General features: G+C 42.1%; 1 protein-coding gene across 1 annotated transcript in view; it reads right to left on the bottom strand.

Annotated features, from left to right (window-relative positions):
- Positions 1 to 20,693, bottom strand: part of ZBTB16 (zinc finger and BTB domain containing 16) — a 121,575-nt gene that overhangs the window by 18,868 nt on the left and 82,014 nt on the right. The window contains exon 4 of the mRNA XM_040426796.1: positions 15,255 to 15,341. Within this exon, the coding sequence (XP_040282730.1) occupies positions 15,255 to 15,341 (87 nt within the window). The remainder of the gene's footprint in view (positions 1 to 15,254; positions 15,342 to 20,693) is intronic.

Below are 20,693 nucleotides of genomic sequence, written 5' to 3'. Positions count from 1 at the left end.
CATTTTGGTCCCGACCTCTGCTTGACAGGTAGCTTTACCTATAAATACATGTGCTTAAGCCATCAATTTAGTGCATCTGAATAAAGTTGTTTGGTTGTACTGTGGAGAGCTTCATATTTCCACATCCCATCTAAGGTGAAGGTTTCCATGACTGAAGCCTCAGTGTGAGTAATTTAATAAATCCACCTAGTGTGACTTTAGTTGGGTTTTTACATTTAGGTTTTCTGAAGCCAAGAAAGACTTCAAAAAGAGTAGAAGACTCAATGTTTCCTTTATAAGTGTCCAAATACGGCATCAAAAAAATCTGAATGTGGAAACCCAACCTCAGAGCACTCAGGAAACGGAGAATGCTATTTCATGAACACCTACAGCACAACAAGTTCTGGTAGATCCTAACCACGAGGCCATACTGAATATGGAAGCGCATGAACGGTCATAAGTCTTGAGAACAGGCACACTTCTAAATGCATCTTGTACTAGGTCTGGATGTGTTAGAATGTTATTTAATATGTTCTATGATATTTCATATATCTAGTTCCCATCTTTTAGACAAAAAGAATGTATACTGATTGGCATACAAATTCTGCTTGGAAGAAAGAAAAAGCGAATTCTTACGAAATATCTGTGGTAACCAAGCCTATACTATGGAACTAGTTCTAAATATGTGACTAAGTTGGGAATATGATGATAATAATAAGACTGGTTGGAAAGGAGTAGCCTCTTCAGACCCTAAATTAAGGCAATAACACATTCTCAGGCGGCATCCCTGTGCTAGACTGGATTTAATTTATTCCTGAGGCCATCTGGCCAGCGTGAGCACAAAGACATGTCCCTTCTGAATGAGAGGCCATATTTGTCACACCCCCTTCACCCTGACCTCACTGTCCCTAGTCCTTTCAAACAGGGACAAGCCAAGGTTCATTCTTTTTCCTCTGTCCATTGTCTGCATCCCCAATGGGTTCCAAAGAGAGGGGCCGTCACTAACAATCATGCTAGGGCTGGCTCCATGGATGGCTGAATGAAGCCAGTGACAGAGTGACGTTAAAGCCTTTGACACCAGAGAGGCTGCTATCCTACTGTAACAAACATATTTAACCTTCATAACTTCTGGAGGGTTAAAAGGGGCCAAGCTTATCATGGAGTCCACCTAGACCAGGGGTATAGTGTATAATCCCCAATAAACCACCATGTTACTCAATGCAACATCTCTAAAGTCCAGTTGTATAAGACATACGAGGCAGAAAACAGACAGACGAGCTGATACTTCTGACCACCATTCACCCTGCTTATCTTAATATACTATTAAATGTATTAAAAAATTTGTCCTTTAATGAGAATGAACCATTAAAAGGTGCATTACATAAAATTTCGCCTGAAAGGTTTCTTTAGATGCAAGGAAACAGCTGCCATGTAGACGGAGCTAAATAACACACGCCACCTGGACTCACACCCCTAATTGGTTCTGACTCCAGTTGTGCCAGTCTGTCCAGGGGGAATGACGTCTCTTGTCACTCAGCGAGCCAGGAAATTGCCAATGGTTTTCAGATGCTGCACCAAGTAAACAAGGAAACAATTGTTCCTGGTCAGTGCAGAGATGAGCAGGTTCCCTCTCTTTTTGTACACATCCATTACAATTGACAACGTATTGTATGTACATAAGACCATGCAAGTGGCAAGAATATATATTTAACGCACTTTATAGAAATTTCGTCATTCTGAAAATTTCTTGAGTACTGGCTTAACCGGACGCATAGGCCCTCCTCACAATGACCATGTTCTTTTGGCCTTCATTCAGGTGTATCTGGTTTAGTTTCTTCTTTTTAACTTCATTAAATGGCCCAGCAGACAGTGATATTTCACGCGGAGGTGCCCAGTACAGTTTTTTGGGTGCCCATGGGTAACAGAGGCCATTCCGTTTTATGCTGGGTGCTTAAACAGACGCAAAAGATGAAGTGTGATGAGAGCCTTAGTCGCGTCCATGCAGGGAGTCTGTGGAAACACTTGGTATACATTATGCCCATGGACTACAAAGTTCTACAAACAACCAACTCCATACAGAGCAGACCCGGAGATGGCAACTCGCAGACTGAATAGCAGCATATGACAATCATCATCCTTTCTGTAAACTTAAAGGGGGTTTCCAGTCCTTCAATACTGACGGCCTGTGCTCAGAATAGGCCATGGATATCTGATTGGAGGGGTCTAACACCCCACAATCCTGTCAATCAGCTGTTCTGCAGTAGTGTCAGAGCCAAAACCATAGCTCCTTCCATCGTGTGTAGTGGACAGAGCTGGTTAATGCACCATTGCTCCCTTTCACTTCAATAGGAGCAATGCTGCAGTTATCAGCTCTGTCCTGTACACAACGGATGGAGCTTTGTAGTCCCAACACAACCCGATCTGCTAGTCAAGAGTCTTCACAGAGGGGGTAGGCCACCAATATCAAAATCCAGGACAGTCCCTTTGACTGTTCTAGCTACCATTCTAAATGATTTAACAATAGTTACTTCAAAAAGTACTAAAAATTATTGGTTCTGAATAGAGATGAGCAAATCGACTTCTGCACCTGCGATGGGGAGTCCCCAAAGCTGAGGATGTTCTACCGGTCTTTTGATGGACAGGGTCTGACATATCAGCTTGCCCTGCCAAACTTGTGCCTGTGCCTCTGCTCCGAGTAGAGCAAGCTCTGAGGCTCTGCTGCAGTTATTGGAGCAGCGACTGAGCCACTACACTTCCGTGTGTTCCCCCAATGAGTGTTCTGAAGACTGTGCATTATACTGTGGGCAAATATTCATGACCAATATTAGAGAAAGTTTTAGCACTTGACTCAAAAGCGGATTAAGCTGTTCACACACCTTAGGCTACTTTCACACTTGTGCTTTCCCTTTCCGCTATTGAGATCCATCATAGGATCTCAATAGCGGGGGAAAACGCATCAGTTTTATCCCCATTCATTGTCAATGGGGACAAAACTGAACTGAACGAAACTGAGTGCACCAGAATGCATTCCATTCCGTTTGGTTGCATCCCCATCGCCGGCAGAATAACGCTGCAAGCAGAGTTTCTCTGTCCGTGGTGTGGTGCGGTGCGGAGCAAGACAGATCCGTCCTGACACACAATGTAAGTCAATGGGGACGGATCCGTTTTCTCTGAAACAATAGAAAACCGATTTATCCGCCATTGACTTTCAATGGTGTTCATGACGGATGCAGATGGTTGTATTATCAGAACGGAAGCGTTTTTTGCCGATCCATGACGGATCCAGCAAAAACACTGGTGTGAAAGTAGCCTTTGATATCGGTCAACAGCTATCACTCCTGAAGACCCCCACCCCCAAACACATCGGTCTGGGAAGAGAGGAGGTAAGCCGCTGCCAACTCTGGTGGTGGCAGCTTAGCTCTTCTGAGAACGTGCTTCATCTTTCCTTCCCCCATCATCATCTGATGGGGGAGAGTCAGCACACCCTCCATGGGCATGATGGCCGATACTGCCGAACGTGGGGGGGGTTCAGCCGACATCACGCGAACATTTAGAGGACATTCGCTATTTAAAAGTGCTATTCAGAGAAGAGCTCTGCCCCATATGACTACCTCTGTGTCTGGTTGCCTAGTTCTAATTCAAGGACACATGAGGAAGGTTTTGTTCCCCTCACAATTCATTAATCATATCCTTTTATTCTCTGGGTACTTTAGTTTTATAACGACCTTGATAAGAGAAAAACCAAGGTAAAATAAAAAATAGTCACAAATAAGCTATCCAAACCAAACCGAAAACACCCCCCCAATGCCATCCGTTCTCAATAAGGCCGATGTATTTCCGAGCTGCTCTGGCCAAATACAGTTGTAGACGAGGATAGTAAATAAGATTTCCCCCGAGAGCTTTAAAAAAGGAGGGAAAAGGGAATATCCCCTTCTGTTCCCTCTCATCTCCCTTGTTTCCTGAAGAAAAATAAGTGTGGGATAAAGACGAAGGGAGGGGGGAGCTTTGTGTCTGCATGCTGATCAGACCCTCTATATACAAAGAAGCAGGGCTTTAGGTCAGAGCACGAGATGACCCCGAGACTGGACAAAGCTTAGAATCAATCCTAAAGCTTTAAAAGGGACTATTCGGGAACTCAGTGTGAAAAAGAGTGTTGCTATGGGAAGATCAATAGTTCTGTTATTTTATGTATCGTGCTATTCTCCGACCATTCTGGAGAAACGTGAACAGATTGAATGACATGTGATCAGACAAAAGGAGGGCAGCCCATAGGTAGCAAGACATTCCCTGCACAATAAATTACAGTCACACAAGAATCCTCAAACAATGACAGCCTTCTTCAAAAAGGGAAAAGTTAACCGGAGTCAAATACTTTGTAGCAATATATAAAAACGACAGTCTAGATGCTGGCCACAACATGGACGCAGAAGGGGTTAATCTAAAGTATTACTATGGCAAAGTATGGAGAAAACGTACTCTCGTTCCATAATCATGTCGCTTTTGTGGACTAGAGGTGAAAGGTCAAATCTGCCCAATTGCTAATCCCTAACCAATGGCATTGTCATGGGAAAATATGTGGTGGGGATTACAAATGGAGGAGGGGGTGGGGGGGCTACCGTAAAAGCCAAAGTTACATATAGAAGTAGATGAATGCTGAAAGCCCACTTCAATTTCTGCGAGTGGCGATAATTAGGGCAGACCTGGCATTATTCACGCCGGAGGTAGCGATTTTAAAGGAATGTCTTTCATCCGTTTACCATAAATGTGACAATATTTATTGTGGTTGTATATACCGATAGTACTATTTTCTTCCCTGAAATGACCATCAGGGCGATAACTGGGTATGCAGGAGAAAAAGAATCAGCATGGAATATAAATAATGCCTAAAGAGATTTTTCCCTTCTCATTCCTATGTTCAATAGTAATAATGATCAGCGAAGCAGGAGAGAAACATGTCCGAGACAGAATGACGAATATTGCATGCTCCAAGGTATCAACAGATAGACGTTAAAGGGATAGTCCAGTAATTTCAAGTTATCCCCTATCCACAAGAAAGACAATATTAGATCTGTAAGGGTTCTACCACTGGCACCGATCATGAGAACATAGGTCCTGTAATCCATAGGACCTCTGAAAATGAACCCAGTCACAAGTCCAGCATATGCACTGCCACCCCAGTCATCTCTATGGAAATGCCTGTAATAGCTGAACGCAGTGCTCAGCTATTTACCAGCATCCCAATAGAGATGTGGATAGGGGATGACTTGAAATTACCTGAATACCCCTTTAGAGGGGCCGTCTAGCTTAGAAAACCCATTTTACGCAATCTCTGCTACTTTTGAAAAGTGGGTGGGAAAGTGGATGTGGTTAGCTATGTTATTTAGTTTCACTCCAGATTTAATGAACCGGGCTCTTTATAACAAAAACACTATCACTCCAGTAAAGGGGTGGCTTAGAGAAACTGGAGTGGCATTTCTAGACAAAATTGTAAAGTTTAAAGAGTCAAATTTAAAAAACAAAAAAAGGTGACATTTGATAAATGTGGTGCTAAAGACAAGCAAAACTGGGAAGATACGAAGCAGATTTTCAGTCTGGATTTTTTAGGGTAAAAATCCACAGCATATTTGATAACATTTTAGGAAATCTCATCCATACCCTACAGAAAAGATCTGCCGTAGACGTGCGATGGGGCTTTTAAATCTGCAGATCATCAATTTAAGTTGCAGATTTTCACTGCAGATTTAATCTTTTGCAACGTATAGGTTTATATCAGAAGGAAAATCTGTATACAGTGGGGCAAAAAAGTATTTAGTCAGCCACCAATTGTGCAAGTTCTCCCACTTAAAAAGATGACAGGTCTGTAATTTTCATCATAGGTACACTTCAACTATGACTTCAACTATGAGAGAGACAGAATGGGGGGAAAGAATACAGGAAATCACATTGTAGGATTTCTAATGAATGAATTGGTAAATTCCTCGGTAAAATAAGTATCTTGTCACCTACAAACAAGCAAGATTTCTGGCTCTCACAGACCTGTAACTTCTTCTTTAAGAGGCTCCTCTGTCCTCCACTCGTTACTTGTATTAATTGCACCTGTTTGAACTTGTTATCAGTATAAAAGACACCTGTCCACAACCTCAAACAGTCACACTGCAAACTCCACTATGGCCAAGACCAAAGAGCTGTCGAAGGACACCAGAAACAAAATTGTAGACCTGCACCAGGCTGGGAAGACTGAATCTGCAATAGGCAAGCAGCTTGGTGTGAAGAAATCAACTGTGGGAGCAATTATTAGAAAATGGAAGACATACAAGACCACTGAAACTCCCTCGATCTGGGGCTCCACGCAAGATCTCGCCCCGTGTGGTCAAAATAAATCACAAGAACGGTGAGCAAAAATCCCAGAACCACACGGGGGGACCTAGTGAATGACCTGCAGAGAGCTGGGACCAAAGTAACAAAGGCTACCATCAGTAACACACTACGCCGCCAGGGACTCAAATCCTGCAGTGCCAGACGTGTCCCCCTGCTTAAGCCAGTACATGTCCGGGCCCGTCTGAAGTTTGTATTTGGATGATCCAGAAGAGGATTGGGAGAATGTCATATGGTCAGATGAAGCCAAAGTAGAACTTTTTGGTAAAAACTCAAGAATACTGAGTTGCATCCAAAGAACACCAAACCTACTGTGAAGCATGGGGTGGAAACATCATGCTTTGGGGCTGTTTTTCTGCAAAGGGACCAGGACGACTGATCCGTGTAAAGGAAAGAATGAATGGGGCCATGTATTGTGAGATTTTGAGTAAAAACCTTCTTCCAACAGCAAGGGCATTGAAGATGAAACGTGGCTGGGTCTTTCAGCATGACAATGATCCCAAACACACCGCCCGGGCAATGAAGGAGTGGCTTCATAAGAAGCATTTCAAGATCCTGGAGTGGCGTAGCCAGTCTCCAGATTTCAACCCCATAGAAAACCTTTGAAGGGAGTTGAAAGTCCGTGTTGCCCAGCGACAGCCCCAAAACATCACTGCCCATGAGGAGATCTGCATGGAGGAATAGGCCAAAATACCAGCAACAGCGTGTAAACTTACAGAAAACGTTTGACCTCTGTCATTGCCAACAAACGGTATATAACAAAAGTATTGAGATGAACTTTTGTTATTGACCAAATACTTATCTTCCACCATAATTTGCAAATAAATTATTTTAAAAATCAGACCATGTCACTGCTGGGTCACATCCCGCTTGGAGACACTTCTGAGACCAGTGACTTGCCCTAGCAGCTCTCTAGACCCCATCCAGAGGTTTACACACTGGGGACTGGAAATCATGCACAACGAAGCAACAGGTGATAGCATTTATTTATTTATTTTACTTTAGGTACAACATTATTTGGGGCCCAATTAAAATGGGGTTTGAGGGGAGTTTTAAGGACTATTCTGGGACCACAGTCATACTATATTTGGCCACTCACAGTGATTGTGTTATGCACATTAATATGCCCTAACTACCACAGGAATGTAGGTAAATGACTGCTGACACATTCGCCGCTTTTCCATGGATTATTTGAGTGGACTTGTCCTGGTCACTGATTATAAGCTATTTTAAGATGCTGATGTGATACTGTATAGAAACCTGGTGGCTCCTGATGAAACCACAAGCTGTTAAGGTCAGACACTGGTACATCAAGGTCATGGGTAGGGAACTGCATAGTTGAACACTGGGGTCTGCAAGAGCCTGTTTAACCATTACAAGTAAGAAAAACTGAAGAAGCGATTTTGTGGGGAAATCTAGACAGGCTTACCAAAAATTATTTTAAAAAAATTGATAAGGTAAAAACATCCTGCACGGTATGATATATAAATGTGCTTATGTACCTGGCCACATTATTGAAGAAAATCATAGAAATAAGGTAATAATGCACTTAATAAAGTAGATGCAAGCATTATATATGGACAAAGTCCTTACTCTGATTTGATAAAATCTGAGACACTTATCCAATATATTTTGATCAAAACACATACCGTGGTCTCAGGTCAGGCGGGTCCTACGCTAAACCTACCTAAGCCTTTGGGCTTCTATGTTCAGGAGCGCAGGTGTGCTGCTCCATATGTGCGGCGTCTGCGCTCCTGAACATAGAAGCCCAATGGCTTAGGTAGGTTTAGTGTAGGACCCGCCTGACCTGAGACCACCTTGGCGCTTGGTAGGTGGGCACAGATGTGTTTTGATCAAAATATATTGGCTAAGTGTCTCAGATTTTATCAAAATCAGAGTGAGGACTTTGTCTATATATAATGCTTGCATCTACTTTACTAAGTGCATTACCACCTTATTTCTGTGATTTTAACCAAAATTATAAACTACAGGGCTGGTGGTCCTTTATTCACAGGTCAGTAAGTACAGATACCCCAATGAAACCTTTGCTTTACTTCTTTGTTTTAGGAATGCAATAGAATAGAGAGTATCAAATTCCAGGTCTCCAGTAGTAACTCGCTTTACACTGACCTTTTTTCAGTAGATTATAATCTGCCAACAATTAAAGTAAAGGCTGCTGGAAGTCTATTAGATACGGGACATAGATGCTTCCAAGGACCATAACTTAAATGATCATGAAGGTGATTTTCAAATCCCTCCATTCATCCTATACAATGTTCGTGCTTCTACATTTTGAAGTCAATGTGTATATGCATTGCTTATCACAGAGCTAGCACACTAACATGATCTGGGATCATTCATTTCAGAGGACCCATGGACTGGCTTTCAGTGGGGGCTCTCGGCAATCTCCCTGATGCTGTGTAGACCAGTAGGTGTAAGATGGGCACACACATTACACATTTTAGTCCATATTGGCCATCAAGCTGTCCATAGACATTAGATAACTGAAGGTTAAGGTGTTGGCCGTTTACAGAGTAATGAAGGGGGAGGTGCAGAGAGCGATGAGGAGAAAGCAAAGCTATTAAATATTTTTTCTCCACTGTATTCACTGAAGAAAAAACAGTCAGATGAAATGCAGAATGTAAAAGTAAATTCCCCATTAAAAGTGCCCTGTCTGACCCAGGAAGAAGTACAGCGACATCTTAAAAGATTAAAACGGACAAATCAACGGAACCAGATGGTATACACCCCCGTATCCTAAGAGAATTAAGTAATGTCATAGCCAGACCCTCATTTCTGATATTTGAAAGGGGCTGTTTCATTTCAGTAAGTTGCATTCATTATGTAGAGAAAGTTGATACAAGCCACTTACTAATGTATTGGGATCATCCAAACTGCTTCCTTAGCTGGCTGGATTCACTTTTCTATCACATTATATACTGCTTGTTTCCATGGTTACGACCACCCTGCAATCCATCAGTGGGGGTCGCGCTTGCACAATATAGGAAAAAGCACTAGCCTATGTGCGCTCCCATGGTCCCGGCCACCAGAGAGGCCAATGCCTTCTCCTATAGTGTGCAAGCACGACCACCACTGATTGATTGCAGGGTTCTCTGTAACCATTGAAACGAGCAGTGTATAATGTGATGGAAAAACGAATACAGCCAGCAAAGGGAGCAATATGGAAAATAACAATACATTATTAAGTGCCTTGTATTAACTTTCTCTACATGATAAATGCCACTTACTGAAGTGAGACAACCCCTTTAAGGACTCTATGACAGGGAGTGCTCCACAGGATTGGCGCATAGAAAATGTGGTGCCAATATTAAAAAAAGGGTCCAAAAACAGAGCCCAGAAACTATAGGCCGGTAAGTTTAACATCGGTCGTGGGTAAACTGTTTGAAGGATGTCCTAAGAGATGCTATCTTTGAGTGATTGGTCATGTCAAACTAATTTAATCAGTTTCTATGAGGAGGTAAGTTCTAGACTTGACCGCGGTGAATCTATGGATGTCGTATATCTGGACTTCTCCACAGCATTTGACACTGTACCACATAAAAGGTTAGTATATAAAATGAGAATGCTCGGACTGGTAGAAAACGTCTGTATGTGGGTAAGTAAATGGCTATGGGATAGAAAACAGAGGGTGGTTATTAACGGTACACACTCAGATTGGGTTACTGTCACTAGTGGAGTACCTCAGGGGTCAGTATTGGGCCCTATTCTCTTCAATATATTTATTAATGATCTTGTAGAAGGCTTGCATAGAAAAATATAAATGTTTGCAGATGACACTAAACTGTGTAAAGTAATTTACACTGATGAGGACAGTATACTACTACAGAGGGATCTGGATAGATTGGAGGCTTGGGCAGAGAAGTGGCAGATGAGGTTTAACACTGACAAATGTAAAGTTATGCACATGGGAAGGAATAATGCAAGTCACTCGTACATACAAAATGGTAAAACAATGGGTAACACTGACATGAAAAAAGGACCTAGCAATTTTAGTGAACAGCAAACTAAGCTATAGAAACCCGTGTCAGGCAGCTGCTGCAAAGGCCAATAAGATAATGGTTTGCATCAAAAGGGGCATAGATGCCCGTGATGAGAACATAATCCTATCACTTTACAAATCACTAGTCAGACCACACATAGAGTACTGTGTACAGTTCTGGGTTCCTATGAACAAGGCAGACATAGCAGAGCTGGAGAAGGTCCAGAGGAGGGCAACTAAAGTAATAACTGGAATGGGGCAACTACAGTACCCTGAAAGATTATCAAAATTAGGGTTATTCGCTTTAGAAAAAAAGACGACTGAGGGGAGATCTAATTACTATGTATAAATATATCAGGGGTCAGTACAGAGATCTCTCCCATCATCTATTTATCCCCAGGACTGTGACTGTGACGAGGGGACATCCTCTGCGTCTGGAGGAAAGAAGGTTTGTACACAAACATAGAAGAGGATTCTTTACGGTAAGAGCAGTGAGACTATGGAACTCTCTGCCTGAGGAGGTGGTGATGGTGAGTACAATAAAGGAATTCAAGAGGGGCCTGGATGTATTTCTGGAGCGTAATAATATTACAGGCTATAGCTACTAGAGAGGGGTCGTTGATCCAGGGAGTTATCTGATTGCATGATTGGAGTCGGGAAGGAATTTTTTCCCCTCAATTGAGGAAAATTGGCTTCTACCTCACAGTTTTTTTTTTTTGCCTTCCTCTGAATCAACTTGCAGGATACCAGGCCGAACTGGATGGACAAATGTCTTTTTTCAGATTTATAAACTATGTTACTATGTTGTCCAAACCCATCAATTTTAGTACTGCGGTTTTGGCTGACCATCTAATGTGTATGGGGCTCTTCCCCAATATTTGAAATTGGGGATTAGGCGGTAGGATTTCAGCTGTAGTAAAAGAGTGATAGGCACACAACATATGGAATCACATAAGACGTAAGGTGTTCAGATATCAAACAGATTTTATTTGAATATGACACACCAATAAAAGTAATAAAAAAAAGTTTAAAATATATAAAATAAAAATGGAATATAAATGCAATAAAAATAGAGATGAAATGAGATATGCGAGTCTGTTCCGTCGATGTAAAAACAATTGGATCTATATGTATATAATATGTTTTTTTCTAGGTACAATACGTCCTTAATTTATATAGACTGCCCATAATAGGAACATCAACGGAACAGACTCGCATATCTCATTTTATTACATTTACATTCCATTTTTATTTAACATATTTTAAACTTTTGATTACTTTTATTGGTGTGTTATATACAAATAAAATCTGTTTGATATCTGAACACCTTACGTCCCATGTGATTCCATATGGTGTGTGCCTATCACTCTTTTACTATAAATTCTATAACGACTAGGTGAGTCGAATTGATGCAGTGTTTCCCAACCAGTGTGCCTCCAGCTGTTGCAAAACTACAACTCCCAGCATGCCCGGACAGCCTTTGGCTGTGCGGGCATGCTGGGAGTTGTAGTTTTGCAACAGCTGGAGGCACACTGGATTAGAGCACCTATTCCATTCTATTGCACTACTTCTTTTTTTTAAGGATTTCAACTACTTGATCCTTTTGTTCTTGTAGAGATAAGTGTTAGCAGCAGCTTTCTTCCCTTTACCCATCCAGGACATATGTATGCTTGGCCAAGTCAAGGTTTAAGTGAATATGTATTAACGGGATGAGAGGGATAGAGGTCAGATGAATGACTGTTTGGTCGACAGCTACCCAACTTCTATGGCTAGCCTGAAGGTGGTCATACAAAATTATCTGCTATTGGTCAAATGAAGACTATCGTGCCCAACTGCCCTATACATATTCAGTTCGGTGAAGCATGTACGTGTTATCAACTGTGAGAGAACCACTGTCAGATACTTCTGCTGGGAGAAAAGGGGCAGGTGAAAAAAAATTAAACTGCAGTTCATCCAATCCTTCTCTCCGATGACATCATCTGTTGGGAGCTCACCATACCTTGGATTGTCAGCAAACCCCACCCTTCTCGGCGACTCAGCAGACCATACATAAATGTGTAGGAGGGCCTTTAGAGTTAATCAAACGGCTGTACATTTTCAGTGACAATGGGCAGAACATGAAAGAGGGTCCTTTCAAAGAAGGATCATTCGTGGATGAAGATATGATATGATCTTTTGTCCACCCATCGGATGGAAATTTCAAACAAGGCTGACTTATTTATTATGTATGATGACTGTGTGCTGGCTAAAATGATAGTTCATTGTTAAATTTCATATGAATGTTCATAACTTTGGTCCAACGTGTACAGGCACGTTCTTCAAAAAAAGGTGGTGGCACCAATTACTACCATCAGCACTGATAGATACTTTACCTATGGGAGGAAAATGGCCACCGAGACTGTCCCGGGGTGAGGGTTTTTTTTGTTTTGTTTTTTTTTCTACATAAAAATGAACAGTATTTTACATGGTTTACCAATGAGAGAACTGTATTAAGATGATTATATCCGATTTTAGGCAAAATAGTGACTTTTGCAGAGATTTTCCAAGTTATTCATCATGCAAGTGACGTTTCATGCAAATGCAGTCCCTATGGATGCTTGTAAAGAACACCACTAACTATTCTCATACACATCATTTGGCGCAGAGACACAGTGTTCTTGAATATATTCTTTAACTTTAGATTTGACAGCATTCTGCATGTTTCAGGCTGTTCTCAATACCGCCACCTAGCGTCTGACAAGCACTACTCCGGTATAGATGAATGGAGCGTGGTCAGCCAATTGCCATCCTGTTATTTATGTAAGAACAGGAGCCAGGCACGCTCTCACTCAGGCACCTTACAGCTGGGGTTTTCTGTTTTCACTACAGAATTCAGATAATCTCAAGTATCCAAGCTTTAACTTGTACAATCTGAGACAGACATGAGCTGGATCACTCAAGAGTTAAAAGGCTGCAGGACTGTACTCCAACTACTATGAATACAGTAAGGTATAACATGCCAACACAATGCCGTACTCCACCCAGCGGACACTGTACCCCATTTCTAGATAGATGCTTTTTTCTGAACTCTTCAGAATAAAACATTTCATGAGCGTTATCATCCCTTACGCCACCTTTCCGATGTAAGAAAGTTGCAAACGCCTTTGTGCCTAAACCTAGGTGAAAGTACGGTTTCTACACCGCGACTTTCTGAAAAGGGGGGGGGGGGGGCCCAATAGGCCCCAGCACAAAGATTACAATCAGCTAGGAAGTGGCCTAGGTTTTAATCTGGGTGCATCATGTAGATTGTAAGCCCTCACGGGCAGGGCCCTCTTTCCTTCTGTACCAGTTTGTAACTCGTCTTGTTTAGGATTAGTGCAATTGCCTGTATTATGTATGTGCACCGCTTATCATATGTACAGCGCTATGGAATGAATGGCGCTTTAATAATAAATAATAGAATGTGTCGGCAGATAAGAACCATTTGGCCCATCTAGTCTGCCCAATATACTGAGTACTATGGATAGCCCCTGGCCCTATCTTATATGAAGGATGGCCTTATGCCTATCCCATGCATGCTTAAACTCCTTCACTGTATTTGCAGCTACCACTTCTGCAGGAAGGCTATTCCATGCATCCACTACTCTCTCAGTAAAGTAATACTTCCTGATATTACTTTTAAACCTTTGCCCCTCTAATTTAAAACTATGTCCTCTTGTAGCAGTTTTTCTTCTTTTAAATATTCTTTCCTCCTTTACCGAGTTGATTCCCTTTATGTATTTAAAAGTTTCTATCATATCCCCTCTGTCTCGTCTTTCTTCCAAGCTATACATGTTAAGGTCCTTTAATCTTTCCTGGTAAGTTTTATCCTGCAATCCATGTACCAGTTTAGTAGCTCTTCTCTGAACTCTCTCCAAAGTATTAATATCCTTCTGGAGATATGGTCTCCAGTACTGAGCACAATACTCCAAGTGAGGTCTCACTAGTGCTCTGTAGAGCGGCATGAGCACCTCCCTCTTTAATAATAATAATAATAAATAATACAGCTGGAGGATCAGCTTCCTTTAACACGTGGTGTGCACCTTATCATAAATTAAGCGCATCCACGGGCGGTGCCGGGGGATATCAAAACCGGCATACAAATATCAGTTTCGATAAATGACCCCCACAGCTCTTTTTAACAAGAGAGACAGTCATCACATGAGTCTACCCAGCACGACTCTGCCGACGGCTTCCCTTTAACCCACAATGAGGAGGTGGGTGTATCTTACACAGCTTTACATGTGGGCAAGACAACCCCTACAATCTACAGACAGCCGCCCCAGCTTCGGCTTTAGGAACTGTCCTGCAAAGGAGATCTACAGTTTAGGGAGTATTCACACTATGTTAAACCCATTCACCTGACGGAGGCCAAAATGGTCCGTCCGGTATACCTTGGTACACGTTTTATCTTTCGATGGATAGACTAGTATGGAGTACAAGTCTATTCTATCCAGATAGGATTCCACACAAATAACGTATACCGTGCAGTAAATGGTTTTTCACCATGGGTGTCTATAGGCAACATATGCCATTGTATTCTTCTTCAGTGGCATACATCAGGAAATCTTCCTCCGACAGCCAAACAGTGTGAACACACTCTTGGGGTCCATTCACACGTCCGTTTTTTCTTTCCTGATCTGTTCCGTTTTTTCAGGAACAGATCTGGACCCATTCATTTTCAATGGGTCCTGGAAAAAATCAGACATTGAGCTGTCCGTTTTTTTCCAGGACCCATTGAAAATGAATGGGTCCAGATCTGTTCCTGAAAAAACGGAACAGATCAGGAAAGAAAAAACGGACGTGTGAATAGACCCTTAGATGTTTACAGGCTTTATCTGTTCAAGGTACCAGAACTCATCTGTATGAAGCAGATACTAACCATTGTGCGTCCTCCGGTGGGCGTCATATGCATCTTCCTTAGAGAATTGTGCTCCACACTGCTCACATACAAAGGCTTTGGCTCCAGCTGTTGAGGAAAAAAAACAAAAAAAATATCATAAAACTACTTTTTTTTTTTTTTAAGTCAAAACTTTCATCAAATTACCTTCAACTTCAGTCTTGCCCAAGTACTGCATGGTAATGACAACCCAAAACCAACATATTGTCAGGCAGAGGAACGGCAGACCATTTATCGCTTTATACAGTATATGTATTCCTACTAGACTGCTGAGTGTACCGACAGGAGTCCCCGTCACTCACTGCCATGTGTCATTTATAAAACATTTCCTACTTCACCTCTAAAGGGCACAGATGTCAATTGTCTTAAACCTGACAGTCTGATCCAAAGACACAAGGGTCTACAGATAAACTATGATTACAAAGCCCCTCTTCCTCATCACTAAAGCTCAGAGCCACATTCATCCATTCCAGGGGCTCCAAAATTCTCATTAGAAAAATAGTAGGGAAAAAAAAAAAAAAAAAAAAAAAAAAAAAAAAAAAGAATCCTAAATCCATTGTGGCCAAATGATTGCAAAAAGTTAATTAGTAATAGCTCAAAGTTCTGGAAGGAACCTTTCACCTGAAACTGAGTTGACTAAGATGACCAGCCAAAACTGCACTGAAACATTGTCTTCTTACAAGGAACCATAACATGCAGTCTGGTCTGTCAGCAGTCAGGTTACAGAGCAGGAGGAGCTGAGCAGATTGATCTATAGTTTTATGTGAAAGTATTCAGTATAACTTGTATCATATTGATGGAAATCTTAGCAATCTTGTAGATGGTCCTACTCCATTACTGACCTCCTCACTTAAGGACTGTAGACACAGAGACAGACATCAGGGATTACAACCATAAATAAGTTATACTGAATCTTCTCTCACAAAAACTACACAATCTGCTCAGCTCCTCCTGCTCTATAACATACCATTAGATTGAAGAGCATTTTCATAGCCAAGTGTTCCCTTTCAAGAAGGTAGACACTATATGAAGGAACTGAAGATCTATCACACAAAAATATGGTCTGGAGAAGGGGGTGAACAGAGAGGTGGTCATTTAAAGAGGTTGCACCTAGGCCATGTGGCCGAAGAACATGACGTAAATGTACTAGGGTGTGCAGCACTGCATCAAGAAAGCCGTGGTGCTCACTTGATCGTTGCTGGTGCTTCCTAAACCAGTTTGGGTGTCAGACTCCCACCGATTAGATACTGATGACTTGTCCTGAGGATTGGTCATCAGTATTAAACCCTGGGAAAACCCTTTTAATGGGAGTCTGTCCCCTCCATATGGCCATATACAGTGCTTACATGGCTCTGTAGCACACCTATACAGGATTGTAATTGTACCTTTGTTCTTTTCTTTAGACTTGCACCAGCAGGAAAAACTAAGTTTAATTCATATGCAAATGAGCACTCGCAAGTGCCCAGGGGCGGCGTTCAGTGTGTAGGTGCCCAGGCTGCTCTGCCTTCTTTTCACTTTACTCCTCCCCAGTCTCTGCCTTTGTCCGCCCTCCAAGTCTCTTGTCTCATCGATAGGGCAAAGGCAGAGACTGGGGAGGAGTAAAGTGAAAAGAAGGCAGAGCAGCCTGGGCACCTACACACTGAACGCCGCCCCTGGGCACTTGCGAGTGCTCATTTGCATATGAATTAAACTTAGTTTTTCCTGCTGGTGCAAGTCTAAAGAAAAGAACAAAGGTACAATTACAATCCTGTATAGGTGTGCTACAGAGCCATGTAAGCACTGTATATGGCCATATGGAGGGGACAGACTCCCTTTAAGTTCAACTAGCTCACCAATGAGCACCATAAAAAGGTCTATAAAGGCTGTCCTGTTAGGGGTCAGTGGGACATCCTCTGATGCAATCTAAGCCTAAGGATTGTTACAATGGGTCCCAAAAGAAGCAACCGAAATAAACCCCATTGAGAGTCATTTTTCACTAGGAACTATATCTTATGGCTTTATAAAAAAAAAAAAAAACACTTTAGACCTTGAGGCCCAATAATTATGTTTACAATGCGAGTGGACATGTCGCATTGGCTACGTGCAGTATCATCGTTGTACAGACAAGTATCCATTACACTTTGCTGACAACCAGACGAGAGGCAAATGATCAATCGGATCTTCCTTGATACAATCGGCTCTTCTTCCCTCCCTCTAAGAAGTTAGCTCCACTTCCCCCCCCCCCCCCCCCCATGTTCCTCCTTTCTGAAAACTGACATAGGTGTTAACAAAATTCTATACACAGATATATATATATATATATATATATATATATATAATGTATTTGTTTAATAATAACTAATTTTTATACCCTAGAAATAAATGCAGTGCTCCTCTTTAACTAGATTTCCCCTCTCCAAAAAAAAAAAACTGTTATAAAATCAATAACAGTAATCCTAATAATAGTTTTCACATTTGTGTCATAAAAATTCCAAAGCATTTAAAAAAATAAACACGCTGGCAAGTTGCTAACAAGATGTGCATGTTCGGTCTGACGAGGAAGAACACTATGTTCCAAAACAACCTTCCTAAAAAAAAAAAATTACATACACACCAGCCAGTGAAGAGAGAACAATGAGTACAGACAGAGCTCGCTTTATGGCAGGCTCTTTGTACAGTCTTATTTACAGTACTCCTTATCAGTACAGGAACAGCCCCTGCCTGCCAAATTCAAACAGCTAGTACGGAGTGTTCCCTCAGACGCTTTTTTTTTTATATCATTGTCAACAAAACAAGGAGGGGGGGAAAAGCTACTAGAGCACAGAACGAGTGAATACCAGAATAGTTTCAAGGTTATTTTATTTTATTTTTTTGTATTTTATTGCCCAATTAAAAGTGGCAGGCCAGGACTACATGTTCGCGATTTCATTTGGACCTCACGTTTCATAAACGCCAGCTTCGAAGATTTTATCTCGCGATTATTTGACAAACCCATAGAATAGCATCACAGACAAAAAACAAAACAAAAAAAACAATGGTTAAGGAGGTTGTAAAGTATTGTGCACCGTATATTAAAACTTAAATTGTTAGGCACGGGTCCCAAAAGAGCAAGACCCCCATTAGAGGTTTTGGAAAGAGTTTTTTTTTAATAGTTTGCATTTAAAACAAAAGTGGGTTTTGGTAGCACCAATTAGCTAAATACCTGTACAACGTGTCACCGCTGGCACGACAGTATAGTGTCCTACACTAGGCCATTGATACAGGAGCACCATCTTTATTGTTCTGTTGTGACAATGAATGGACGGGTTTCAACTCTTTGGAATCCCGTCAGCTTTAGGTCAGATCGCTGAATCCAGCCTTGACTTGCCTTCAGCAAAGTAAACATTATAAAGAAAGGAAACTTCTGTCACCACCAATAGATTAACACAGTAAACCTGCCAGCATTAGGCAAGCATGTTTGCTTAAAATGCAATACTCCACTTTTCACAGATAAAGATGTCATTTTAGGGGACAAAAAACTCCTTAAAACCAGCCTGTGACCACTAAGAACTGGTATCACCAGTAACCAAAGACAATGGAAAAATTCCACACCTTGCAGGTGTCTTCTAAAAGGCAATTTTGTGACACAGTTAAAAGGAACTGTCCATTTGTTGGAAGTGTGAACAAACTACAAGCTTCCCAGGACCTCAAAGATTATCTATTAAAGGGGTTGTCCTCAGGATAGGTTATTAATACCTGATCGGTGGGGGTCCGATTCTTGGCACCCAGGCAGAACAGTTGGTTGAATGGCCTGCAGTGACTGGATGAGCGCTGCAGCCTCTTCATTGTATACAATGCCACACAATGGCTAGTGGCTGTGTGTGGTATTGCAGCTCAGTCCCTTTCAGTTGAATGGGACCGAGCTGCACAAAGGCAATGTGACCAATGGACGTAATGTTACAGACCAAGGAAGATGCAGGAGCGCTCCTCTGTGTGTGCTTGTTGCCTCCAACAGCTAATAGGTGGGGTGTCAGGAGTCGAATACCCACATCAGATATTGAAGACCTATTCTGAGGATAGGCCATCAGTATTTAAAAAGCGAGTCCTTCACCTTCCTGGAGTGCTACTAAAGGGGTTAGCCGGGAAAAGATATTGATGACCTATCCGATAGCCAGAACCCCCACCAATCACGCCGTGGCCTCTTCCAAGGCCAGTAACATTACCATACATCGGTCAAGTGGTCCAGTTGTATCTTAGCCCTATTCAAGTCAATGGGGCAGAGTTGCAATAGTAAGCACAGCTGCTATATGATGTACGGCGCAGTGCTTGGTAAGCTGCTAGGAGCCCACAGCTCACTGAAGCAGCTGATCGGCGGGGGTGCCAGGACTTAGACCCCGCCAATGTGATGATGGTTAGGCCATCATTATCTTTTTCCAGGATAACCCCTTAAAGAGCAGTACTACCTATATAGTACTGCTCTCCAGATTGCTCATTTTGACGTGTACAGTCGTGGCCAAAAGTTTTGAGAATTACATAAATATTGGAAATATACTCCAGAATGTTATGAAGAGTGATCAGATGAATTGCATAGTCCATTGCCATGAAAATTAACTTAATTCCAAAAAAAACTTTCCACTGCATTTCATTGCTGTCATTAAAGGACCTGCTGAGATCATTTCAGTAATCGTCTTGTTAACTCAGGTGAGAATGTTGACGAGCACAAGGCTGGAGATCATTATGTCAGGCTGATTGGGTTAAAATGGCAGAGTTGACATGTTAAAAGGAGGGTGATGCTTGAAATCATTGTTCTTCCATTGTTAACCATGGTGACCTGCAAAGAAACGCGTGCAGCCATCATTGCGTTGCATAAAAATGGCCTCACAGGCAAGGATATTGTGGCTACTAAGATTGCATCTCAATCAACAATTTATAGGATCATCAAGAACTTCAAGGAAAGAGGTTCAATTCTTGTTAAGAAGGCTTCAGAGCGTCCAAGAAAGTCCAGCAAGCGCCAGGATCGTCTCCTAAAGAGGATTCAGCTGCGGGATCGGAGTGCCACCAGTGCAGAGCTTGCTCAGGAATGGCAGCAGGCAGGTGTGAGCGCATCTGCACGCACAGTGAGGCAAAGACTTTTGGAAGATGGCCTGGTATCAAGAAGGGCAGCAAAGAAGCCACTTCTCTCCAAAAAAAACATCAGGGACAGATTGATCTTCTCCAGAAAGTATGGTGAATGGACTGCTGAGGACTGGGGGCAAAGTCATATTCTCCAATGAAGCCTCTTTCCGATTGTTTGGGGCATCTGGAAAAAGGCTTGTCCGGAGAAGAAAAGGTGAGCGCTACCATCAGTCCTGTGTCATGCCAACAGTAAAGCATCCTGAGACCATTCATGTGTGGGGTTGCTTCTCATCCAAGGGAGTGGGCTCACTCACAATTTTGCCCAAAAACACAGCCATGAATAAAGAA

The sequence above is a fragment of the Bufo bufo genome, chromosome 1 (genome assembly GCF_905171765.1).
Source record: "Bufo bufo chromosome 1, aBufBuf1.1, whole genome shotgun sequence".
Taxonomy (NCBI): Eukaryota; Metazoa; Chordata; class Amphibia; order Anura; family Bufonidae; genus Bufo; species Bufo bufo.
The sequence above is the reverse complement of the archived record's forward strand: the minus strand, read 5'-3'. Positions and strand labels throughout refer to the sequence as shown.